Source organism: Pseudonaja textilis, chromosome 11 (genome assembly GCF_049901715.1).
Source record: "Pseudonaja textilis isolate UNSWEBS1 chromosome 11, rPseTex1.2, whole genome shotgun sequence".
In the NCBI taxonomy this organism is placed as follows: domain Eukaryota; kingdom Metazoa; phylum Chordata; class Lepidosauria; order Squamata; family Elapidae; genus Pseudonaja; species Pseudonaja textilis.
The window spans coordinates 18,400,793-18,428,440 of record NC_142000.1 but is presented as its reverse complement, the minus strand read 5'-3'; the positions used below and the strand labels follow the sequence as shown (position 1 = coordinate 18,428,440).

The 27,648-nt window shown below is 43.2% G+C and overlaps 1 protein-coding gene across 1 annotated transcript in view; it reads right to left on the bottom strand.

Annotated features, from left to right (window-relative positions):
• The window catches only part of FTO (FTO alpha-ketoglutarate dependent dioxygenase), a 166,534-nt gene that overhangs the window by 78,945 nt on the left and 59,941 nt on the right, over nt 1–27,648 (bottom strand). The window contains 1 exon segment of the mRNA XM_026714006.2: nt 3,704–3,828. Coding sequence (XP_026569791.2) covers nt 3,704–3,828 — 125 coding nt within the window.

Here is a 27,648-nt window from a genome sequence, read left to right as displayed (position 1 = left end):
ACAACTGAGCTCTTTTTTCTCCTGGCTGTGTTTTGCTTTTGCACGGCTGATTTGAAATTCACAGTTATCGGCCTTCAGTTGTCTGACTCTCCAAGAGTTAGGAGATGCGAGAAGCTGCCTGTGCCTTTTTTGGAGGGGCAGGAATGACCCTTGGCAGTCAGAGGTCAAGAAGGGGTCAGTTTGAAGAGCTCAAGAAACTCTTTTAACAGCTATAACAATCTGCCCATCAGATGTTATCTGGTAGAATAAATAAACCACAGCTTTTAGCAACCTATTCTCCATATGAATCCCATTTCGATCACCGCAATATATGTTGATACTCTGGAAAGAGTGCAGAGAAGAGCAGCAAAGATGATTAGCGGGCTGGAGGTTAAAACATATGAAGAACGGTTGCAGGAACTGGGAATGTCTAGCTTCATAAAAAGAACTAGGGGGTGACATGACAGCACTGTTCTAATATTTAAGGGACGGCCACAAAGAAGAGGCCGTCAAGCTATTCTCCAAAGCACCAGCAAGCAAGAAACAACAGATGGGAACAGATCAAGGACAGATCCAACCTGGAATTTAGGAAACACTTCCTAACAGTGAGGACAATTAACTAGTGGAATGAGTTGCCTTCAGAAGTCATGGCTGCTCCATCAGAGGAACAAGGTCTCTTCCAACTCTGTTATTCTGTTAATTTATGTTAGGCACCATTTCTATCGAACAGTTGATTCCCTTTTGAGAAGAGAGATTTTCCCCGAGTCCAGAAAAGAACCGTTGGGAAGGTATTACTCTCTTGCTCCATATCTACCTCCACCAGCCCACCAAGATCTGGGAATGGCAACGTTGAAGATCCTGAACAAGGAATGGGAGGTTTCAGGTTCAATTCCATCTTCTTCCAAGGACACTTTGGACCAATGATCCTCGTCTTCTATTAAATACTTCCAGAGACTTTGATTATGCTTCGCCTCCACCTTCTTCGTGAAATTTCCCACAGTAAGTTTCCACATGGACAATCAGTCTCTTTAATTAGTGGAAGCTTTAGCAATGGAGGCAATTAAAAAAAAAAAAACAATGCTAATATTCAGAGGTCTCCAAGGTCCTGGCTGCACTTAGTTGACTTGGATCGGAAGTTCCAGATATTTATTACCCAATTGGAACAGCAAACCCAAGGTTAGGGCATTTGGCAAAATTACCAGATTATTCTGAATTCCTCTTGGTAACTATAAGGAGTCTGACTTCTTCCTTCCTTTCCTTCCTCCCTCCCCTTTCTCTTTTTTCCTTCCTTCCTTCCTTCCTTCCTTCCTTCCTTCCTTCCTTCCTTCCTTCCTTCCTTCCTTCCTTCCTTCCATCCATCTTTCTCTCTCTCTCTCTCTTACTTCCTTTCCTCCCTCTCCTTTTTTTTCTTTACTTCCTTCCATCTCTCTCTCTCTCTCTCCCTCCCTCCCTATGTCTTCACTCATCTATTTATTTTATATTTCTTGAAAGCTTTCCCCATCATATGCCTTCTCTAATGTGCAGGACAAGGTCATTAAATTCACCAGTATTTAACTTCCAGAATGGGGGCGGGGGGAGGGAGGAAAGAATAAAACAATAATCTACTAACTCATCTAGCCTATCCCTTGATAGCTTGCTAAAAGTAAAACACTATAACCTACTGCCTGGCCTTTGACAAGTGCTAATTCTTTCCCGTTGAAGCATATTTTTCTTGTGTAATTCCAAAGTACACAATAGGCTGATCTCTAAAACTCAACCGTGCTCCTCCAGAGAGGCACTGGGTGTTTTATAACTTTCACCACTTTGTGTTTGTGTGTGTATGTGTGCGTGTGTTTATATTAGCACTGGAGCCTAACCATTTCTCCAAACCTTTGATGAAGCAGAAGTGCAGGGAAATGGGATATGTCTAATCTTGTGAAAAGAAGGACACTAGCGGTGACCTGATAACCATGTTCCAATATTTGAGAGACTCCCAAAGAGAGGGGGTCAACCTATTCTTCAAAGCACCTTAAAGCAGAACAGGCACCCATGGACGGAGACCAATCAAGCAGAGAAGCAACCAAGAACTAAGGAGAAATCTTGAGGGTTAGGAAATACAGAAAGTGCAGAAACGGGCCCCTTTTTCAGCCTCCTGAGGCTGCAGAGGCTTTCCTCGAGCCTCCATAAGGCGAAAATGGCCTCAAATGGGATGATAATCAGCCGGGAGGCGTGCACATGCACAGTGCAGATAAGGGGGCAACACTGCAAATGCGTGTTGCGCACGCATTTGCAGGGGGGGGCGCATTGCATTGTGGGTGTTGGCGCACGAGCGCGCTTTCGTCACACCACAACAAAAAGGTTCGCCATCACTGGTATAGGGTCTCCTGCTGGAGCAGTGGGTTGGACTAAATGACCTCCAAGATCCCTTCCAACCCTGTTATAAATCACAACAGATTATTTACTTGGTGGATCCTACAGATGGGGGCTCTTTAGGACAGGTCAGTCAGAGACAAAAAAAACCTCGACTAGAGCCAAGGGAAAGAGGAATTAATTGTAGTTATAGAATGCTCCGGAGACACCTTCTTTTGAATGCTTTCAAGTTACCTGGCTCTTGAGATTTTCTTTCAGGTGTTTAGGTATAATGAGGCCCTGTGCTTTGCCTGCCTCTTTTCTCCCTCCCTTCTTCAACCTTCTGGTTCCTCTCTTCTCCACCCCGATGCCTGCAAAATACTTAACATTTTTGTCCTAGAGGCTCAATTATGCCACTTGGCTCCAGCTTGGGAATAAATTGATAGCTTTAGGGGAAAACAACAACAACAAGGAGGAAGGGAAAAAAAAAACCCATTGAAACTAGAAGCGTTCAAAGAGAGTTGCCGTTCCCCTCCATTCAAAGAAAATCCATATTTATTGCATATTTGCTCTACTAAACTGATCTATTTCAGTACGTTAACCTTTGGTAGGTTTCCTTGTCTGTTTGGTTTTTTTTTTCCTCCCAACCCACACACACACACTCAGAGTTTATAAATATTTAGCAGTGTGTCTGAATTCCTACCTGGGCAAAACTCTAAATGTCTGAACATTCCCTCCCCAGCACAGGTAGTCCTGGACATACGATCACAATTGAGCCTCACATTTCAGCTGTTAAGTGAGACATTGGTTAAGTGAGTTTCCGCCCCCTTTTACCACTGGGCATGCCTCGGTTGTTAAGTGAAGCACGGCAGCTGATGAGTTAGTAACTCAGTTGTTAAGTGAATCTGGTTTCCCCATTGACTTGGCTTGTCAGAAGATTGCAAAAAGAAGGAAGGAAGGAAGGAAGGAAGGAAGGAAGGAAGGAAGGAAGGAAGGAAGGATGGAAGGAAGGAAGAAGATTGAGATAAGGGAGAAAGGGAGGGAAGGAGGAAAAGAGGAAGGAAGGAAGGAAGGAAGGAAGGAAGGAAGGAAGGAAGGAAGGAAGGAAGGAAGGAAAGAAGGAACTCCATTAAGATAAGATGCAATGGGATATAAAACAACGCAGGAGTGTTCAAATGAAAATTAAGATCTCTTAGTTAGTTTCCTCTTTAGAATCTAAAATGAGACATGCTCAAGAAAATCTATATATATATAAACATTTGGATTGAACATTATTGCTGGGAAGGCTCTTACTTTTTCTACTTTTTCTACTTTTCCTTCCATGCAATTTTCATGTCTTTTTTTTTAAAAACGTATAATGGACCTACTGTGCTCTCCTTCTACACCACTTTCTCACCTCGCCAGCCATTCTTGACGCAGAGCCTGTCGTTCGACCAGGAGGGGCAGAAGGCAGCGGATTTTTTCATTCCTTTGTTCCTCCATCTGTTCTTCTTTTCGTAATTCACAGAGCAATAGACTTGTCTTAAGAGGGGGGAGGAGAGGAGGGGTTGGGGAAGGGTTGGCAGCAGCAAAGAGAAAATGCCGTAAACGTTATAAAACAAATATAGAAAGAAACAAAGCATAAAATTAATTAAGCAGACCATAAGCAAATAGGGACAGTAAATCAATGTCCCTTTTTATTACAGTTCTATGGCCTGGAAATCAATACAGTAAACGATGGGTCAAAAACGAGACCACCTCGGTGTGGTATTTAATCAAAGTACATGAAATTTTAAGCTGAAAATCTTAAAGCATCATCAGGTTAGTATTGGGAATCTGGATTTCATTTTTGTCAGATGCAATTATTTGATTTTTCTGATAAATACAAAACAAAACACACACACAAAAAAACCCCAATCCACCAAGTTGGAATATTTGTAATGCAGTTTTCTAGAAATACATTTTCAGCCTCACACTGTTCTTTCTCATATGCTACTTATTAGTAGGGAAAGGAAGGAAGGGAGGGAGGAAAAGAGGGAAGGCAGGAAAAGAGGAAAGGCAGGAAAAGAAGGAAATAGTGAAAAAGGGAGGGAGAGAGAGAGAGGAGGGAAGGAAGAAAATAAAGTGGAAGGAAGGAAGAAAAAGAAGGAGAAGAAGAAGAAAAGAAAAGAAAAGATGGAAGGAAGGAAAAGAGGAAAGGAAAGTGAAAGAGGAGAGAAGGAGGAAGGAAACGAAGCAAAAAGAAGGGAGGGACGGAGGGAGGGAAGAAAAGAGGAAAGGAAGGAAAAAGTGAAAAAGGGAGGAAGAAAATAAAGTGAAAGGGAGGAGAGGAGAAGAGGAGGAGGAGGAAGGAAAAGATGGAAGGAAAGAAGGGAGGAAAAGAGGAAAGGAAAGTGAAAAAAGGAGGGAAGGATGAAGAAAATAACACGGAAGGAAGCAAGGAAGGAAGGAAGGAAGGAAGGAAGGATAGGTTGTGGGAAGAAAAGAAGGAAGGAAAGGAAGATTTTGAGAAGGAAGGAAGGAAGGAAAGAAAGATCATTAAGGTAAGATGCAATGGGAGAATAAACTTCTTCCAGCATGAGGTCTACAACATGAACTATTCCGCTCAATCATACTAATGCGGAGAAAGTATGAATGCATAAAGATGTATACATTTCCTTTCAGAATGAGATGTTGCTTATATTGCAAACGTGCTTTACATGATTAAGTCAACCACGACTTCAGGGTGATGAGGTCAGAACCGCAGCCTCGGTGAATATAAAATAACACAGCTTCCAAGTGCTCAATTCTCATTTTCAAACCTGGCTTAGCCAAAGGTTAGAAGGCGATAAGAAATATCTTGACAGCGTGAGGTCGAGGGTTCAAGAAACGTGGTCCAAGATATTATCAACTTGGAAAGCCATTTCCTCAAATCAACACTGTGGGTTGTTTTTTTTTTTTTCCTGCTTTAATTTTGTAAAGAAGAACTGATCAATCAAAAGCTTGAGTGGTACATTCCCTCTCTCTAAATATGTGTGTGTGTGTACACACGCACACACACACACATATTTGGAAGATGTTCTTTTGAACAAGGGCCTTCTTATCAAAGTAAGGTCAACCCTGGGGTATTTCATTCACTTAATGGTCTTTAATGACAGATGATTGTCCGTAGAAACTCTGTTTCACCCAATGTTGAGTGAAGCCTTCAATTTCGGGATCGCCCTTCGTTTCCTTCACAAGGCCTGTCTGGGACCTGGGGTCACTTTTGAACCAAGACATGAGGCAGGCAGGTCTGTCTTATCTCATCGGTCGCTCAACGGAGAATTTTTTGGAGGCTTCTAATGTTTAGGATATGTTGAAGGCTATCTTCCTCTTCTCCCTTCCCTGCTGAAAACACATCCGGAATGGGCCCAAGCGAGAAAGATAACAAGCCACAACATGGATAACTCTGTGCCACAAAAAAAGATTCTAGATTGTTGGTTTGGCTGGCCAGGGAGGTAAGACCTTCTCTCAAAGAATAGGCGGTGATTTAGGCCACGTTTGGGGTGTTGAATTCTCTCCGTTCCCGGAGCCAAACAGGCAAAAGGGTGTCCTGCCCAGCTTTAGCACTTAATTTTGTCAACAAATAAGGTTTTCATCGGGAGATCTAATGTACTTTCCAGCCTTTTCAAAGAGATTAACAAGGATCAGTTCTGAGCTCTTGCTAAGCCCTTCTCACTTCAAGGGAAGGAGACTGAGGGATCAAAACAAATAGCCAGAGATGGAGGGAACTTTAGTTCCTAAGTGGCAATTTCTCCAAGTCCTGCAAATTCTCCAATTGAAAACAGATCTTTTGGGTTGTATTTATAAGTGTGGGAAGTGGGAACACCTCATGATCCTTGATTCTTGACGAATGTATCTTTTGTTTTATGTACACTGAGAGCATTTGCACCAAGACTAATTCCTTCTGTGTCCAGTCACACTTGGCCAATAAAGAATTCTGTTCTGTTCTGTTCTGTTCTGTTCTGTTCTGTTCTGTTCCGTTCCGTTCCTCTATTCTATTCCATTCCATTCCATTCTATGGTTCCTCTCTTCTACTCTACTCTACTCTACTCTACTCTTCTCTTCTCTCTCTTCTCTTCTCTTCTCTTCTCTTCCCTTCCCTTCCCTTCCCTTCCCTTCCCTTCCCTTCCATTCCTTGACAAAGAGTAGGAGCCAGATAAAATCAGGAATAAATATGGAATCCAAGCGCTAGAGACTTCTGAATGTACATTTGCATTTGTTTAGCAACTGTTCCAAGTTACAACAGCACTGAAAAAAAAACCTGATTTATGACCGGTCCTCACACGTATAACTACTATCAAAGTTTGGGTGCTTTGTCAACTGGAATGTGTTTATCATATGACCACCATTTCTGACCTTCCCAGCTGGCTTCGAACAAGCAAAGTCAAGGGGGGGGGCGGGTGAGTTCGCTTAACGAACTTGTGATTCATGATCCTTCATTTCATCAAACTAGGGATACTCAATTCCAGCAATTCCGTTCTTTATACATTTTAGCCTCCAATTCCCTAATCATCTTGGTTGCTCTTCTCTGCACTCTTTCCAGAGTCTCAACATCTTTTTTATAGCGTGGTAACCAAAACCAAGGGTGGCTTTACCAAAGCATTATACAGTGGTACTAACACTTCACGTGATCACATCTTGATTCTATCCTTCTGTTGATGCAGCCTGGAACTGTGCTAGCTGGTGTTCTGACTTAGGCCTCCTTAGAAAGCCTCTAAAATGCAATCATAGTTCCGGCAAAACCTCTTTTATTTCCACAACTGTGAATTACGTTCATTCACAGCCTGCAAGGCTTTACAAACAGTCTTTCAGGGGAATGCATGTAAGCACCCACCTTATCACATTTGAAATGCTGCCAGGGAACTAATTGCCAAGCGCAGGGCAAGGCCAAACTTGACAGAATCAAAGAGACCTTTTCAAAGCTTGAAATCGACCAGACAAACTAATTGCTTCCTGCCAAAGCTCCCGTCCCATTCGCTCCTCTTTTATGCCCTAGGGGAGGAGCCAATCATCTCCGAGGTGTGGCCTTACTCCTGAGTCGACCCTGCTTTCTCAATTGTTCTTGTCTTCTGCTACTTCTGCGCATGTGCAGGCTGGGAAACAGTTCCAGAAACTTCCCCGCCTCATCGCTGTCTGAGTCTGAAGGCAGCTGATGACTGCCAGCCTGTCTTGGCCCCAGCCCTGACTCCGATGCAGAACCTTCGTCTGAGCCCTCCTCAGCCTCCAAGACTGGCTCAGGTTCTGTACTGACCAAGACTTCCGCCACCGTAATTAAGCACATGCTTAGTTAAAACAACTCTTGTTTTATTTCAACGCTAGGAATTATGTTCATTCCCAGCCAGGAATGAGTCCCAAACAGTCCCTCAAGATAAGCACCCACCTTTCTCTCCTTTGAATTGCTGCCAACAACTAAAGTGCCAAATGAACTGCAAAAAACCAACCGAAGTGCAAAGTCCACACAGAGCTTCAAGATTTAATCCAAACACAGCAAACAACTTTGCTTCCTGCAAAGGTTCCTCTATCTTTGCATTTCCTTTATACCTTAGGGGAGGGGCAATCATCTCCCAGCCTTACTCCCAAATCCCCCCTTTTGTCTCAGCTACTCTTGTCTTCTAGCAGCTCTGTGCACACACGTACTGGGAACAGGCTCCCCTTGTTCCTCTGCCTCGCTGCTGCCAGATTCCGGAGGCTCTGGAGTCAGCAGCCCACCCTCAGATGGTCCTGGCCCCATTTCTGCATTGGACGCAGGATCCTAATCCGAGTTCTCTCCAGATTCCTGGACTGGTCCCCGTTCTTCCCCACTGTCCGATTCCGCTGCTGTCTGCACTGGCTGCCGGTGAGCCACAACAATAGCAACCCAGTAAAACAGAACCCACAGCTTTCCCGTGACTCTTCAATCTTTCCCATACATTAACCACCGCTGCTTTAAAAAAGCACCTTTCTGACGATGGGAGATGGGATGCGATTTTTTTTTCCTAGCCTCTCTCTGTATAACCAAAGCCCTTTTTTGACCTTCGCAGATTTACAAAATTGTTGCTTTCGGTCTCGGTCCTCACAAGCCTTGTTCCTCCTTCCCCTCGACCTGCAATTTTCCAAGTACTTTGCCGCGCTGAACTTTGCGGGTGACTTTAAAACTCAGCATAATCTACTTCGGCTACCTACACAGTCAATACAAAGACATGAGACACAGGAGAACGCTAGGGTGAGAGATTATTATTAAGCATTTTTTTTCCCCTCCCCCTTTCTGGAGTCGGAGAAATCCCAACGCCAGCAACAAAGGCTGCCTGTAAAATACCTAGGAAGCGCACAAAAATAAAAGGAAGGACAGGAACGGAATGAAAAATAGGAAGGTCAATATTTCCACCCGGCAGTCGAGGGGGATATATATGGCTCAGTTTTGTTCGAGAAATAAGAAATACTTATTTTAAGGGTGGTTTTCTCCTAGATTTATTCTCAGGATTGACAGCTGCTCGGCTATCCTTGAGGGGAAAATACTTAACTAAGCTCTCTGATTCCAGATCAAGTCCACAGGTGTGATTTAAAGCAAAGAAATAGTCATTCTGCACGGAAGCATTTCATTTCGGTGTCCAAGAAGGGCAGACGGGTTTCAAAAAAGGCAAGATGGTAACCTGACCAGGTGATTAAAGCCCTTTCCGTTAGTCCCGCTTGCTCTGCAGAGCTTGTTTGTTTATGGAACTTGTCGTAATGCCGACCCTCTCAACAATAAGTGACGCCTATAGTGGGGAATCCCAAGTCCCATTTTCAAAAGGTGGGATTATCTATTGATGATGAATGATGAGTCAAAATGGGAAAATCCAATGGGATTTTGGGAAAATGGGAAAATCCACAAATACTTTGGAAGTAGTTGGTCACTGCCTGCTTCCTAGGACCGAGAGGCCCAAGTTCATTCACCTAGCTGGTTTTTATGCCTGAGGTAGGACTAGAACTCACGGTCTCCTGGTGATTGGCCTGAAGTCAAATAGCAGGCTTTCATGCCTAAGGAAGGACTATAACTCACTGTCTCCTGGTGATTGACCCAAAGTTACCCAGCTGGCTTTCAGGCCTAATGCAGGATTCGAACTCACCTAGAACTCACCTAGTCCAGAACTAGAACAGGACTAGAACTCAGAGTCTCCTGGTGATTGGCCTGAAATCCTCCAGCTGGCTTTCATGTCTCAGGCAGAACTAGAACTCACGGTCTCCTAGGTTTTAGCCTGGTGTCTTAACCACTACCGTAAACTGGCTCTCTAACTCGTGAGAGACTACATGACTTAACGCGGAGGGAGAAGTGGGAAAGAGAAATTAAACAAGGATGCAGAACGCTGCTTTTCTTTCTTTCTACATTTGCTAACGTCCCAATTTCTTTCCTAAAAGCAGAAATGCATACAGAGGAAGCTATGAAAAGCCTGTGCATGCAAATATACCTGCAATTCATTAAAGGGAGATGAAGAAAGATAAAGATTTTGTTGTTGTTGTTGTTCTCCCGATTAATGCCACTTTGGGGAAAGGGCGATGGAAAGGAAACGGCATCAACTTAATAGGCTTCTGGCATGAATCCTTACCGAAGTGTAACTCGGCGTTTTCAGAGCCGTGCTCTGCTTCGATAAGCATATATTATGGCCTCATCTTCTAGAGATAAAAGCTTCCTTTTGCCATTCTGCGTACGCCGTATTTAAACCTTTAACTCACACCGAGGAACGAATGCAAAAGGCAATAGCTTCCGTTTCATTATACAGAGGACATATCCCTCCCTCAGCCGGCCTTGCTAAGCCTGGACGAGGAGGATGGGCAGACAAGACATACTTGGAACGCATCAAAACATTCCGCGTTTCTAAAACAGACGGCCTGGACTCGGTTTTCATATTTATATATTATTAAATAAGCAAATTTCTATGTGTGTATGTGTCTATCTGTCTGTCTCTGTGTACATGTTATCTGTCTGTCTGTCAGCCTGTGTATGTGCATCTGTATGTGTATATGTTTGTGTGCCTGTTTGTATGTGTCTGTATGTATCTATGAATATGTGTGTGTGTATATATATTTATATAAATATATATATTTATTTTACACATACACATGCATACACACGCACATGCATACACATGCATGTGCGTGTGTATGCATGTGTATGTGTACACATGCATACATCATCATAATTTTAGCCATTGTCTATCCACTGCAAAACGAAGGCCTCTTCCGCATGTTTCCAACCCAGATAGTGCTGAGTTTCTTTTTGCCAATTGGGCCCACCAAAGCATTTTTTTTTAAAAAAATGATTCTGGAAATGCATAAAGGAAGGAAGGAAGGAAGGGGAGGAGGGAGGGAGGGAGAAAAAAAAGGAAGGAAGGAAGGAAGGAAGGAAGGAAGGAAGGAAGGAAGGAAGGAAGGAAGGAAAGAAAGAAAGAAAGAAAGAAAGAAAGAAAGAAAGAAAGAAAGAAAGAAAGAAAGAAAGAAAGAAAGAAAGAAAGAAAGAAAGAAGGGAGGGAGGGAGGGAGGAAGAAAGGAAGCAAGGGATAATAGCAATTAACAAGGTCCTGGAGGTCTCTAAACAAAGGCTGTGCTCCATCAAGAGCTGCAGTTGAAGTCTACAAGAGAACTAATACATGATTCAGACCTGTGTTCGTTGGCACTAGCCCCAGGTTTAGAGGAGCATTAGAACTACTTTCTAGAAGTTAGTGGAAAGTATGGATGGCCTTGGGGGAATGAAGGAAAGTGAGGCTGCCTAGGAAACCATCAGAGAAGAGAAGCAGGAGCCCACCGTTGCTTAATGGTAAGAGGAAGGAAATTAGGAAGGACCCACCCTAACTCATTAGATGGTTAAAAGTGCCAGTGGGAAGTTTGTACCTTAAGACCCACAAGTTTCTTTTAATGTAACCTTACCATAAAGTAAACTTAGCTCATCTCTACATGCTTCCTGTCTGATTTACCCGGGAGGGATGACATCAGCTCCATGGCCATCCAATTTTATCCAGATCTATCCCTTTTATCATAGGCTGGATTGGCCTCCTCCTCCCTTTATGTCAACATCTGGATTTCCAATATAGAGACAGTAACAGAATTCCTCAAGTTTAGAAAAGTATTTTATGGGTTCCAATGAGTCTAGGATCAAACCAGAATTCTCACTGGAGACACAAACAAGCGGGCTCAAATTATCCTACTTTGGACATATTATGTGAAGACGTAGCTCTCTGGAGAAACCTGTAACGCTAAAAAGAGGAAAAGAAAGAGAAGAAAAAGAATACGAGCAGCAGGGTGGACTCAGTTATAGAGACAATGACCGCATCATTTGAGAGATCTAAAATGTACAGGCGAACCTTGTGGAGAAAATCTATAAATGTGGTCATCAGAAGTTGAACATGAGTGGATGGCACATGATTAATCAAAAAATATCTCAAGACCATATAATATGGCATGCCTTGGAGAGGTCTAAAGCAATGTTTCTCAACTTTGGCAACATGAAGATGGCTTACAGAGTATCAGAGTTGGAAGGGACATTGTAGGTCAGCTAGTCCATCCTCCTGCCCAAGCAGGACACCCTACACCATTTCTGACAGATGGCAGTTCGGTCTCTTCTTGAAAGCTTCCAGTGATGGAGCTCCCAAAACTTTTGAAGGCAAAATCATGAGTTGATTTTTCTCAGTCAGGAAATTTCTCCTTGTTTCCAGGTTGAATCTCTCCTTGTTCAGTTTCCATCCATTGTTCCTTGTCTGGTCTTCAGGTGCTTTGGAGAATAGCTTGACCCCTTCCTCTCTGTGGCAGCCCCTCAAATACTGGAAGACTGCTATCATGTCTCCCCTGGTCTTTCTCTTCCCTGGACTAGCCAACCCCAGTTCCTGCAGCCGTTCTTTATATGCTTTCTGAAGAATTCTGGGAGTTGAAGTCCACACATCTTCAAGTTGACAAACTTGGCAAGTTTAAGACTTGTGGACTTCAACTCCCAGAATTACTGAGCTAACATGACTGGGAGGAGGAATTCTGGGAGTTGAAGTTCACAAGTCTTAAAGCTGTTAAGTTTGAAGACCCCTGGTCTAAAGTATTAGATAGTTGTTGGAATGGGTTACTTTTTAGAATGGCGGACATAAACATATCTCACCACAGAGAATAATAGATTGAATGCCAGAAGCAGCAAAACCTTGATGCTCTCCTGGTTCTCCAGAAGAAGAACCCCAAGGCGCAATGGGACGTTTATGGCTGATACCAGTCTCAGTTGGGAAGTGGGTTTGCTAAGCCCAAACAAGAGGATTCATTTCTTCTGCATTAATATCTCCAGAAGAAATTATATTTATTTCTTCCATGAAGTATTTAGATAGTGCTTCTTCTATCAAAGTGAAGACTGCAGTGTGGCTCTACCAATGATGGAGATCTTGGGGGCAGGGGGGAAATACCAACAACAACAATATAACCAACTGAAATTGTCAATGCAGTCATTTGTGGGTGAGGTCAGCCTTTCAACAGTGTGTTCGTTCTACTTGTTCCATCTAGACAATAATGTTACCATTCTCCTCCTTAACATTTCTATTGGATGGTGCTTTTGCTTTTAAGAGGAAAGAAAGAAAGAAAGAAAGAAAGAAAGAAAGAAAGAAAGAAAGAAAGAAAGAAAGAAAGAAAGGAAGGAAGGAAGGAAGGAAGGAAGGAAGGAAGGAAGGAAGGAAGGAAGGAAAGAAGGAGTAAGGTCAGTAAAATATCTTCCAGGTCAAAAGATCAACCATGGGATACAAAGATACTTTCCCCCTAGCGAATCAATCAACCTGCCACATACAAGACCAATGCTCATCAACTCTAGGACAGAGACAAAAAATATACTCTCTTTTGTCCCTTTTTTTAACACAATAAGTTATTTAAAGCTTGTGAACACTCTTGTCTCACATCCTGCCCGCACCCCTCTTTGGATACTCATGAATGAAAAAGGAAAGGTCCCAATCTATATGGTAGCCATGCCGTAGGGTTAAGCATGCGACCTTAAAATATGGCACCCTTACGTTTTTCGGGCGTTAAAAAGGCCCTTGACAATCTCGACAAGAATGACTGCTGGTTCGAGAAAAAGAAGACAATTAAAAACCATCCAGGCTGTTTACCGAACAGCTGTTGGCGTTTTCATCCCATCTGACCTCTGAAAGGAGAAGGGGCATATAACACCCCCCCCACCAACATCTTGGATATTTTCAAAAAAAAAATTATTGAGAAAAACCAAAGCAAGAGGAATAGAAAGGATGACATGCGCCTCTCCCAGGTTTCTCATAAAATGGGCTTTGTCGAATTGCAAATATCGCCACCTTGTTTTTCTACTTCGATAAAACTTTTGCCCAACTTTGGGAAATAGCACAGGAGAGGAGGGGAGATGGTGGGGAGAGATACCAACGAAAAAGGGAAGACCAAGTGTTGGTTTGACTGGGTTATGAACTCGAATAAGAAAGGTGTGAAAGTTGCCCTCTACGGACAAATGGGAGACGTTCAAGAGAAGAATATTTGAATTGAAGAGAAGAACCGGAGGAATTCTCTGAAGCTTTGCATGCTTAACAGGGAACATGCTGGGAGCCCGTTTGGTCTAGTGATTAAGACATCAGGCTAGAAACTGGGAGACTGTGAGTTCTAGTCCTGCTTTAGGCATAAAAGTTGGCTGGGTGACTTTGGGCCAAATCACCAGGATACTGTGAGTTTCTACTCCTGCCTCAAGGCATGAAAGCTGACTGGCTGACTTTGGGTGAATCACCAGGAGACTCTGAGTTCCAGTCTCAGCCATGAAAGACAGCTGGGAACATGCTAAGAGACAGTTTGGTCTCGTGATTAAAGCATCAGGATAGGAACTGGGAGACTGTGAGTTCTAGTCCTGCTTTAGGCATGGAAGCCAGGTTGACCATGGGCTAATCACCAGGATATTGTGAATTCTAGTCCTGCCGTCAGGTATGAAAGCTGATTGGCTGACTTTGGGTAAAACACCAGGAGAGGATGAGTTTAGTCCTGCATTAGGCATGAAACCAGCTGGGTGACTTTAGGCAAATCACCAGGAGATGGTGAGTTCTAGTCCCAGCCATGAAAACCAACTGGGTGACTTTAGCCAAATCACCAGGAGATGGTGAGTTCTAGTCCCAGCCATGAAAACCAACTGGGTGACTTTAGCCAAATCACCAGGAGATGGTGAGTTCTAGTCTCAGCCATGAAAGCCAGCTGGATGATTTTAGGTGAATCACCCGGAGATGGTGAGTTCTAGCCCCATTTTAGCCATAAGAGCCAGCTGGGTGGGCCAATCATTCTCTCTCAGCCCAACTCACCACACAGGACTGTTGCTGTGGGGAAAATAGGATGAAAACAGTGCGTTACCACCTTGGGTTTCTTTGTAAAACTAATAAAGGCCGCAGATAAATAAACAAGCATTAAATCTCAGCAATTTTGTGACTCGGCACACTTTCCCTTCCTTCCTCGCCTCTCTCTTCCAGGACCTCCAAAACCCCAGCAGAAGATCTGAGGAACAAGCAGCCCCAACTGATGCCCTCATCGACTCTTCTCAAACCCAACTTCTCCTGGCTTGCCTGATCCTCCCACGGCCCACCTAACTCACTGTAATGCCTTCAGAAACGAAAAGCTTTCTTGGGAAGCTTTCAGAAGGGGGGGAAAGGAAAAAAAAAAACTTCAGCTCCTCAGGAATGAATGCAATAAAAGAAAAGTCTGTTTCTGCCACGTGAGTTTACAACCAGACTTTTTTTGGGGGGGTTTAAAAAAAAAGGGCATCCCACTCTCTTTGGGGCTTTTGTAAAACGGATACTTCCTCCTCTGTTCCTACAGGAAGAAAAGACACTGTGGATAAACAGAATAAAAGAAGGGAAAAAAAAAAGAAAGAAAGAAAGCAGAGAGAAGAAAGCCAAGCCAAGCCAAGCCATGCATAATAAATATCAGAGTGGAAGTTTTGCTCATCAAACTAAGATTCCAAATATATTCTAATCTCCTGAGCCACCTTGCTTTGATGTCTGCCGAAAGAAAAAGCCTGTGTATTTTGTAAGATTTACAGCGTGCCCAGTGGAAATAGTCTCTTATTTCACTTTTCCCCCACTCCCCTCCTTTCTCTATTTGAAATTAAGAATATATTAGGCCAATTGAGTTTCCTGATGTTTATTGTGTTGGACGGAGAACTTACTCGGAGATTCAGAAGGGTCTCTGCGCTTAACTGCCGCATCAATAGCATTCCTAGAAGTTCATTTTTCTCTATAAAAAGGAGGGTGGGGGGAAATAAGATCTGCAAAATCATCTGGTTTGGTTAGGAAGGAGGGGAGGAAAAAGCTCCCTTCGTAAGAGAAGCAACAAAGGAAAGTTTAAAATGCCCGTTCTTTGATAAAAGTGGATGGTGTTGTTGTCGGTTTATTTTTTAAAGCAAAAATAGGATTTGCACATCTTCAAAATGATAACCATTTGTGGGAATTAGAGGACAGGGCATTTGTAACCGTTCAAAGTTACAACGGCACACAATTACGGCTGTCAACTCATAAAACATTTTGTATACACGTTTTGTAGTTGACAACAGAAAGAAAGGGGGATGTTTCAAAGAGCAAACGGCAGTGTGGAATCGAAAGTACATTCCATTCGTATTTTTTTCAAACACTGATTAGATGACTGAAGCTTCTGCAATCTAATTGGAGAGCATGATTGATGACTCTTGGTTATGGATGTTTTTCGTTGAATGATACACACAGAGGGGTGAGGGGGGAAAGCAGGATCAAGGGTGACAGTGAATTATGTATCTCAGAGTTGGCTGCACCCAGGTAAATGCCAGACTTAAAATGTTACCTTCAAATAAATCTTTTTTAGTTTTGGGAGTGTGGCTCGAGGCTCATGATTTTTAATTGGAGTAACTGCCAGAATCCTGACAACTGCTTTTGATGCATCCCAGGATCATGTGAACAAAATTCAGATGTTTGGCACTAAGCCACTATTTTCAGCGCTGTCATAATTTTGTGTGGTCACTAAAGAGCCTGTTGGAAGTCGAGGACTGCCTCCACTCACCTATTTACAAGAATCTTGCCAGACAACCTGTATTTCTCTTGAGAACAAACAGGTCTCTGTCACTTTCTCCCCTGCACGGATTCCAAGCTAGCTACTCTCTTGACCCCACCCACTCTCCTTCTAGCTAGAGATTCCACCGGAATTGCAGCGCTAACTTTGCAGCTGCAGCTGCTTTCATGAACTGCAGATACGTTCAATTTAAAAGCCACAGTGGTGCAGTGGTTAAGAGTGCCAAACTGCAGGCTGCTTCTGCTGACTTCCAGCTGCCTACAATTTGGCAGTTCGAATCTCACTGGCTCAAGGTTGACTCAGCCTTCCGTCCTTCCAAGATGGGTAAAATGAGGACCCAGACTGTTGGAGGCAAAAGGCTGACTCTGTAAACTGCTTAGAGAGGGCGATAAAGTACTGTGAAGCGGTACAGAAGTATAAGTGCTATTGCTTTACTCTTTTCTCCTTCCTTCCTTCCTTCCTTCCTTCCTTCCTTCCTTCCTTCCTTCCTTCCTTCCTTCCTTCCTTCCTTCCTTCCTCCCTCCCTCCCTCCCTGTGCAGTAATTAGAAAGCAGTATTGCAGGTTAACTCTGCCAACTGCCAGGAGTTTGATCATGACCAGCTCAAGGTTGACACAGCCTTCCTTCCTTCCAAGGTCAGTAAATGAGGACCCAAATTGTTAACAGCAAGAAACATCTTGTAAACTGCTTAGAGGGGGCTGTAAAGCACTGTGAAGCGGTATACAAGTCTAAGTGCTATTGCTAAGTGCTCTCTTCCTCCCACGTCCCCCCCAAAGCGTCTTTTTGGAACTGAATTCGAAGCACTCCGCTGCCCATAAATAATCTAACAAATTGCAAGGGAACGATAAGCATCTGACCGCATGGAAAATACCAGAAAAAGAAATGCTCAAACAAACTAGTTTTACAGGGCTGATTCTTCCCTGACATTATGAAGGACAGCTTAATATTTAAATTCATGCACATTTTCTCGCGCTGCCTAACGTCTTTCTCAAGCTTATGCCTTATTCAGAATACAATACCTACAAACCTTTGAATGAAAGGCACTGGCGGAATTTATTTTATTATATCTACGTGTCATTAATATGTATTATATCTCCATCCACTTCACGAATAGGTTCCTGCATCTCTTGGGCTAAAGCAATAAAAGTTATAGGACTTTGGGGATTTCTGATCCCACGTGGGCATGATTTACAAGTTACTCAAACTGGCTTGTGCAACTTAGTCAGGATTCTGGGTGCTGACACCAAAAACATGTCCTTGTTCAAATAGAAATTCTCAAAAAGAATAACAGAATGAGAAAATTGGAAGGGACCTCGGAGGTACTCTAGTCCAACCCTCTATTCAAGCATGAAATCCTATGCCATGATTGTCCAATCTCTTCTTAAAAGCCTCCAGTGTTGGAGCATCCACAACTTCTGAAGGCAAGTTGTTCCACTGATTAATTGTTCTCACTGTTAGGAAATGTCTCCATAGTTCTAGGTTGTTTCTCTTCTTGATGAATTTCCATCCATTGTTTCTTGTCCTGCCTTCAGGTGCTGTTTGGAGAATAGCTTGACTCCCTCTTCTTTGTGGCAGCCCCTCAAATACTGGAAGACTGCTATCCTGTCACCTCTAGAGCTTAACTTCCTGTGAAATTCAAAACTTATGAGGTTGGGTCAACTTCTTTCACTCTATCTCAAGTTGTCACTGCTAGAAACAACCCCAATCCTAAGACATCACACACAAGTTGTCCCTTTCTGCAGCCCACTTGAGACACCATCCATTCATGCCACGTTGCTTTCGATGGAATGCGTCTTTGGAAGAAACTGCTTTCCAGCGTCAATCACTCATGTCCACACCTATCGTGATTCAAGTTTCCCTAGCAGTTTGGAAGATATCAAGATAAACTTTCAAGGAGGGTGGGTGATTTACCAACCTCATTTTGACCTTTCAGTTAACTCCCTAGCTTCCCTCAGTTTTGAACTTCTTCAGGTATTATTTTGTTTTCAATATTATTATGCCGGTACTGCCAACTTTCAGTGCCAAACAATGAAATCGCTATGCGATCCTTTCCACCTGTCAATTCAGCAGTTGAGGAGAAGTAACCAAGAGCAACTGAGCAAGTGGACAGAAGATGTTTGTTCTCTCCATCCCATAATTCTAAAATAACCCTTTCTCCCAAACTGGGCACCCACCTAAAATATATGATGCCAAATGAGAATTTTGAAAGCCCACATCTTTGGAAGTTGGGCAAAGCTGTGTTAGAACCTTAAATGGTCATCTTTCCATGTTGGATGGAAGTTGAAACAGACATATTTAGAAGGTCCTTCCTCTGTAACAAAGGGAATTCCCACGCTTATATGATTCGTAGCAATAGCAATAGCATTTAGAGTTATATACTACTTCATAGTGCTTTTATAATCCTCTCTAAGCAGTTTACAGAGTCAGCCTGTTGCCCCCAACAATCTGGGTCCTCATTTTACTGTCCTCAGAAGGATGGAAGGCTAAGTCAACCTTGAGCCAGTCAGGATCAAACTCTTGGCAGTGGGCAGAGTTAGCCTGCAAGACTGCATTCTAGCCACTGTGTAACTATGGGAAGGAAGGAAGGAAGGAAGGAAGGAAGGAGGGAAGGAAGGAGAGAGGGAGGGAAGGAGGGAGGGAAGGAAGGAAGGAAGGAAGGCAGCAGGAAGGGCAACAGCCCTTAGACTTATATACTACTCCATAGTGCTTTAACGGTCCTCTCTAAGAGGTTTACAAAATCTGCATATTGCCCCCAACAATCCAGGTCCTCATTTTACTGACCTCGGAAAGATGGAAGGCTGAGTCAACCTTGAGCTAGTCAGGATCGAACTCTTGGCAGTCGGCAGAGTTAGCCTGCGAGACTGCTTTCTAGCCACTGCGCCACCACAGCTCTTAAACTATAAATACAAGTCATGCAATAAGTTGTGTATTCAGATATGGTCTTGGGCGCCTCCTTATTTTGTAGGGACAGCGTCTTTAATTTCCAAAAGATACCAACAGTTAACACTAAGGAAAATTAGCTTGGAAAAAAATCCAAAGATAAAACGATATTGAGAGCAACAACTGCCTTGGAAAACCCAACCTGTAGGTTGAAGGGCATTCACACTAGAAGTGTTGACTAATGAAAACCTAATCCCACCTCTCTATAATGTCTTCCCTCTTTTGCATCTTGTTTTAATGATTTTATCTGCTGTGTTATTTCACCATTGATGGTTTTAAGGTTTTTAAATGTTTTAACGCCACATGCTGCCCAGAGACGAGACAGGCAGCAAATAAATTCCATAATGTATAAACCAAATAAATTTTTGATTACTGCTCAAAGAAAACATTTTGGTCTGGAGGAGCACATCAAGACTCCATTGCCAAGGAATCCGGTTCAATTCATTGTTCAGCAGCTCCAGTCTTGCAATTCTGGAAAAGAATCGGAAAAAAAGAAATCCAGAGTTTGAACACCTGCCCTTAGGATGGCTGCAGTGAGGAAAAAACACAACTGGCTTTTTGCAAAACATCTTCATTTAATGCCAGTTGGTTTGGCAGTGTCCTCCCTGCCTTAGAGCAAATCAGGACTCTAACTAAGGCTGACAGCTGAAGGGTTTACAGGTGCTTTAAACATAACCAGCTTTCTTCATTTTAACCTGGCTGAGCATCTCAGGCTAAGCCGCGGTGTGGCCGGAACATCACTGTTTATAAACCGCACTCAGCGGTTCACTTCATCAACAAACCGCAGGTAATAAAAGCTGTGGTGTAGCCTCCCTCTTCCAATCCTTCTGGCTTTCTTCCAACCTCATGAAATATTGTGATTTGTTTTTGTTTCGGGGGAATCTTTAAAAAAAAAAAGAAAGAAAGAAATAGAGCAGACTTAAAGGTATGTGTGAGTTTCTGCAGGAGCTAACATGTCCTCAGTCGGGTGGGATAATTGAACATCTCCTCTTGGCTCTGTCTGAAGGATGCTACTAGATGGAGGTTCCTTACGTCAATCAAAGAAGCTTCTATGCGTGGATTAAAATCCTTCTCTCTCTCTCTCTCTCTCTAACAAGTACCAGGGGTGAGCTGCTGGGGTTCGCAGGGCTTCAGGAGAGCCCCTAGTTAAGATTCTTTGCAGTTTGGAGAACCCCTCCAAATCCCACTCCTGGCTGGCCCCACCCACCCTGCCCCTCCCCTCCCAGGAGTCGCCAGGCCGCCCATTTTGGATACAGGTAAGCGCAAGGTGCGTGCAGAGGCTTGGGGAGGGCGAAAAGCAGGCCCCCCAGAAGTTCGGGGAGGCCAGAAACGGGCCCGTTTCTGGCTTCCAGAGAGCCTCTGCAGCAGTGGTGGGATTCAAAAACTTTTACCACCGGTTTTGGTGGGCATGGCTTGGTGGGCGTGCTTGGCACGCGCGCGCGCCAAACACGCACTTTGCGCAGGCATAGAGGCGTTCCAAATCACAAAGAAAAAAAGAAAGAAAGAAAGAAAGAAAGAAAGAAAGAAAGAAAGAAAGAAAGAAAGAAAGAAAGAAAGAGGGGCATCTGCACTAATCAAAAATAAAATAAAATAATAAAAATAAAATAAAATGCCCAAATGGATCATCCGCATGGAATCGACCGCCTCTTGCCAGACAAGCTGAGAGCTGATTAAAATATTTCCCCTCCTTTGGGTATGCAACAGCTTTGGGGTGATGGGAGAGCGTATTAATATTCAGGCTAACCACCTGTCAACAGTCCAGACAGGTCCCGAGAAAAGAATCTGAAACTGACCAGGGTTTTTCTATCCTTCCAGAAATCTTCAGGAGACAGAGAGCAGCCCTCTTGCCCTGGCAGAAGCAGAGATAAGCCTTCGCATTTTAGACCTTCCTGTGAAGAAAGGTCTGGGGTGTGTGTGTGTGTGTGTGTGTGTGTGTGTGTGTTTGCTGGGGTCTTCTCCTCCATCATCACCCTCCCTGCCTTGTGCTTTTCTTCACCCAAAGTTTGAACGAAACGCGCCGGCCATGTTCGACGTCGTAGGAATGAGCAAGGGAAGACGAGAAGACATCTTGATTTCAGGGGGACCTCAATGAGGCCGTGGACTGCCCGTTCGATGTAAACTCTCAACCCACCCGAGAAGACAGGCAGACTCCTGCATTAATATCTGAGAGAGCGGCAGGCAGTAATTACCTGGAAAAGCTGAGCTGGAATGGCCAACTTAGGTCGTCCAGCTGAACCGTTTCCTTGCATTTGAACCAAAGGCGGGGTAAATCAGTGATGAAGTAGGGCGAGAGGGAAACGTTTGGAGGGTCTTGGTGGACCAAGAGGCACCTGGCAGTTGAGTAATCCCATCGCCAAGCAAGACGGGACCGAAAGACTCAGCTTCCTTTTGGGCGGGGTTCTGAGTGAGGTTAATGGAACATTGGTGGGCATTATTTTTGCAACTAACTCAAGGCAGCAAACATATCTAACGCATCTTCCCACAACAATCCTTTGAAGTGAGTCGGGTTGAGAAGGAGAGCGACCTGGCCCAAGGGTACCCGGTGGCTTTCATTCCTAAGGCGGGACTAGAACTCTCAATCTGTCACCAATCTGGCTGTCATTCCAGAGATGGGACTAGAACTCTCAATCTGCTGGTGATCGGCCCAAATGCACAAATCTGAGGCAGGACTAGAATTCTCAATCCCCTGGTGATTGGCCCAAAGTCACCAACCTAGAACTCCTCCCTGTCTCCTGGTTTCTAACCTGGTGCCTTAACCACTAGGCCAAACTGGCTGCAGGTAATTCCTGTGCGTTTGACAAGATACTCTGGTGCCTAGGCAGGAGTAGGAAATAAATCACTTTCGCTGGACCTTCGCGTGTGAGCCTGATCTTTTGGGGGAAGAAATACACACCTTGATCCAAATCTCACTGGAGAAAAGAGGAAGGAACAGAAAAGGACGCTCGGGCCAAATCAAATCTGTCCTTGTTCACTGAAGAGTTAAAAAAAAAAGAGAGAGACGGGGGAGAGAGGAGAAGGAGAGAGAGAGAGAGAGGAAGAGAAAGAAAGAGGCAGAGAAAGAGAGAGAGAAACTGCTATCCATTGGTTTGCTCTGATGTACTTCCAGATATTGTCGCTTAATGTATCCTCGGTAGAATTCTATTCAACACTTCTGTCTTTAACTACAAAGCGAGAGGCTGTCGCAGCTTTAGGAAACATAAGTATCGTCTTTTTTCACCGCACAGTATCTGTGTGTGAAATTCTCTAAAGGGGTTTAAGTATTTACCCTGAGCACTATCAGGCAGCTTCTAAAATTCTCCTTACCCTATTGCGAAGGGGTGGGGGTGGGGGGAAGAGGAGGGGGAGTCCAAGGAGAAGAAACGGAGGTGGTGGGGGTGGGGTGGGGGTGGAGGGAGGAACCACTTCAAAGAGAATCATAAACACCAGGCCTTTGTGCTCTGAGCATATATTTTGTTTTGGAAGCTTAGCTCTGAATTCGCTCAGAATTATAAATATTATCTATATGAGAGAGAGAGACAGAGAGAGAGAGAGAGAGAGAGAGAGAGACGTAGAGAGACAGAGAGGGGGGAACACAGAGAGAGAGAGAGACGGACAGACAGAGAGGGAGGGAGGGAATGAATAGAATAGAATGGAATGGAATGGAATAGAATAGAATAGAATAGAATTCTTTATTGGCCAAGTATGAATGGACACACAAGGAATTTGTCTTTGGTGCAAATGCTCTCAGTGTACATAAAAGAAAAGATACATTCATCAGGAGTCAAGCATCATAAGATACAACACTTAATAATAGTCATAGGGTACAATAAGGGAGGGAGGGAGGAGAGAGGAAGGAAGAGAGGGAGGGAGGGAGGGAAGAATAGACTAGACTAGACTAGACTAGACTAGACTAGACTAGACTAGACTAGAATAGAATAGAATAGAATAGAATAGAATAGAATAGAATTCTTTATTGGCCAAGTCTGAATGGACACATAAGGAATTTGTCTTGGTGCAAATGCTCTCAGTGTACATAAAAGAAAAGAGACATTCGTCAAGAGTCAAGAATCATCAGGTACAACACTTAATGATAGTCAGACGGTATAATAAGCAATCAAATCATAATAGGAAACAGTCAATATAGATCGTAAGGTTTAAGCAACTCAAGAAAGCTGATTCCCCCGCCCCCCAAAAATGCTTATGGAGATTAGCAACCTGGATGATCTGAGTCTGAACTTATTTCTTTCTCCAAGGAAGAGGCCCTTGAAATCATCTGGAAACCAGGGAGTCTTAAAAGTCCCAGCAACAGCGGAAAGAAAACCATCTCTGAACCCCGAGATTTACTTTCAACTTAAGACTCTTGACTATATTTGGTTGACAGTAGGCATGATAGCAGTAGGACTTATATACAGCTTCACAGTCTTTTCCAGTCCTCTCTAAGCAGTTTACACAGTCAGCCTGTTGTCTCCAACAATATTTGACCGACCTCAGAAGGACGGAAGGCTCAGCCGGTCAGGATCAAACTGCTGGCAGTCAGCAGAATTAGCCTGCAATACTGCATTCTAACCACTGGGACACCACAGCTCTGCTGGCTATGTAAATCTGTATTTCCATTTGTTGATGGTGGTGGGGTGAGAGATATTCCTCAAAATGGAATCAGTCGTATTTGTTTCCATTAGAGTTCTAATAGTCTCTCTCTTTAGATGGTTATTTACATGGAAACTTCTTGGGGGATCGTCTTAACCTTCAAGCCACTTGGAGACCACCAACAAAAATCCAGTTCGCCCTTACCGTGTGCCACGCTTCTAAAGACCTTGTTTGATGTACACAAGGAGCTCTGTAATCTGAAAATGTGTACAATGACAGTTCTTTATCAGTAGAAGAGTCTATTTGTAGTTCAGGATTGAAATGAGGCGTCCTTGGTGCTCTCTGAGCTTGATGGTTTTCTTGCAGACGTTTCATTATCGAAATAAGTGACATCATCAGTGACAGAAGGGGAGTGGAATTGGAGGAGGAAGAGGAGGGGGGGGATGCTTTCCTTGGTGCTGTCTGAGCTTGGTGGTTTTCTTGGAGATGTTTCATTATTCTACTAGGTCAAGGGTCTTCAAACTTGGCACGTTGACTTCACCTCCCAGAATTCTTAGGGCTAACATGACTGGAGGTGAAATTCTGGGAGTCCACAAGTCTTAAAGCTGTCAAGTTGGAAGACCCCTGCCCTAGGTAATATCATCATCATGATGCATTGATGGTGTCACCTAGTTTGGTCATGAAATGTCTGGAGAGTACCAAAGACCATACAAATGCAACTCAACTTGCAGGGCCTCCCTTCCCTCAATGCACCGAAGACAGCAGGAGAGCCAATCAAGATGTTCACTAGATATTTTTGCCCTGCCCTACATGTTCTGTTTCTTCCCTTGAATTTCCAAACAGGAAGGAACCCTTTAAGTTCTTTTTCCTATACTCCCAAAAAAGTTCAACTGGGGCAAGTACAGATGGCTCTTCTTTCTTTTAACCGTCAGGTCTTCAGAAAACCCCGGGGCTGTAGGCTAGGCTGAGAAGTTAGGAAATCAACATATTTTGGAAGATAGCAGTGGCAAAACCCTTCCCTGCCTCTGTCTAGAAAAATCCATGGACGTGCCTATAAAATTTCCAGAATCTGATCGTGACTTGGAGGAGGAATTTCAGCTTCTGGATGTTTTTCAACCCCCCAAATTAGCCATTCTTGTTGGAAAAATTAAACCCACCCAGCCTTCCTGTTGGGGAAATGAAAACAAGACCTTCTTCCCCGTCCCAGGTTCTCTAGAGAACAGAAAGGGAAGACAAAATAGGAAGCTAGAACAGCGGGACAGGAGAAAACACAGATCCTTGATTGTCACCTCAGATCTCATCAGATAACAGCATGCACCCATGGACAGTGGCTGCAAAAATTTTGCAGCGGTGATTACGAGGATGCTAAAATGGCTACTGGTTATTGCTCGGAGTTTTTCGGGCAATAATGAAAATGTTTTAAGATGCCCACCTCCTCTGGACCTGTGACAGCCATCACAACAGCAAATTATCTCATTAACACAAACAGTCTCGAGATGGCATCGTTCCGATAAGTGCCGCGTTTTATGGAATGCTCATGTGCTGGAAGGTTACCACTCCTTCGTATTTTTGTCCTTATCCTCAATCCTGGAGCCAACTTCTTCCACATTTAGCAGGGCTTCAATAGCATTTTCACCTCCCTTGCTTCAATGCAAGTTCCTTTCACGAGAAAAGCCGAAACAATCTTAATAAAAATCATCACGCTCAAGTATATGCTATCAGGCACGTCTCCCCATCATTAAACACGGAATCAAACCTCATTCTGCTATGCAATATTTTTTTTTTGCTTTTATGTGTGAAACAATTCATTGCAAACCTGCCCTTCGTTGCCCGGATTGCAAAGGTTTCTCCCCTCTCCTTCGACATAGCAAGCCGAGGATTATTTTATCCCCAGCTTATTTTAAAACCCGTTTGAAATTCACAGGGAGGGCTTCTGCACACTCACATACATGCAAACACACATTTTATATTTGTCTTTGCCCCTCTCTCATTTTTGCAAAAAAAACAGACGCCTTTTTAAAATTTCCCCTCCCATCTTTCCAGGCTTCAGCCCTGATCTTAAACATTTTTATAGGTAAGATAACTGTCCACTTGGCAAAGCTGGACCCTGGGACTCAAATGTCTCTGTACTGCATCTCAGAACAGCTTCCATATTGCATGTTGTGTCTGCCTTTCAGCCAGACTGGGGGAAAAAAACCCAGGATTTTCCAGCCTCTTTTGAAATGGAAACACTGCCTTTGAATGGACTGAGAACTTCGCCTCGATGCTCAGGGTGATAAAAGTGCAAATCCTGGTCACTACAATTAATACAGCCCTGCGTATATTATCCACGTGCATGGATTTGCACCAATCGCCTTTATATTTGTTTTTTTAAAAAAAAACAGAGAAGGGGTAGGGGGAAAAAAAAAACAGAGGAGACCCAAAGTTTAAAGTGCTTTGGCGTTCACCTTTTGCAATTCACAGCCTCATAATAGAAAACGAGAGCAAGAGACCGAAAGGATTTTTATCAGAATGTCATTCAAATAAAAGGTTTAGCATTTACATCACAAGAGCTAGCCGGGAGAGTCGAGCCTCCCCTGAAGGGAAAGAAATGCCAGGAATAAACATTGGAATAATAAAATAATAACATGTATATGTATGTAACGGAGGAAAAAGTAGAGGTTTTATTCATATTTTTTTTTCAAGGAACCTCAAAGCGGACAATGGGATGGAGTCTTCAGAAAAGCTCTATTAACACATCGAAAATAAATGGAACGTTAACGTCCCTGAAATGACACGGTTTCAGTTTTTTTAAAAAAAATCCATAAATGTCACAAATCAGAGGAATAACAAAGGTTGAGTGGCAGGCTCTAAATAAGACAGATGGAATGAGAAAATTTGTCCTTCTTGCATAAGGGAATAAATTAGTTGTGCCTTAAATTTATTTTAGTCTTCTGCTAACAGGTGATTTTGTTTTAAGAGGCAGGTGAGGATGGAAGCTAGTTTTTATGACGTGTTTTTTTTTAAAAAAAAAATTCTGGGCAGCCTTTGCAATGTAAACAAAGACGTTATATTTATGTGAAGCGAGTTTTTTTTTTTAAATGTTTAATTCTGTTCCGGATCTCTTCCAATGTGCGGCACTTTCTCTGCTGAATTGCTGCTGAATTTGTTAGTCCACAGCTGATTTCCTGTATTAGAAAGTCTTAGAGATTATGGTTAACTTGAAGAAACAGCTAAATTTTTTGATACTTATCCCAATATAAAAAAAGCATAATGTGTTTAGGGCGTTACCTGAAGACTGTAGTTCAATAGTGCCCCCTGCTGTAAGACTATATTAAAGGAGATATATATACATACATACATACATACATACATACATACAAATAAATAAATAAATAAATAAATAAATGTTTGGGACTTGGGACAGGTATGAAAGGGAATAAGGAAGAGAGAACATGTCAGAAGTCTTAACGATAATAAGCAAGAAAAATTATTTAAGGGTTTTGGCGAAAACCAACCGGCTTTACGAAGGATGATTCACTCCTGTCTTTTGCAATGGCTCCAATGAATGGCGGCTCACGCACACCAAGGCATGAAGTTGTTCGTTCAAGATTTAAATTAGAAGCAGCTTCTTTCAGCTTGATCATTAAAAAACAAGGCTTTCCCAGATCCCTGATAAATATCACCTCGAGTCCCTCTGAAAGGCGATAGGCTCTGTTTCTAATTAAACCCACATGGCAACAACACCCCATTTGTAAAGAACGCGGCCCTTGAGAATTCCTTGGGCAGGAGAGATTTTTTTCCATGTTCCTGACACACAGCAGAGATAAAGTAACAACCCGACAACTTTCCTTGG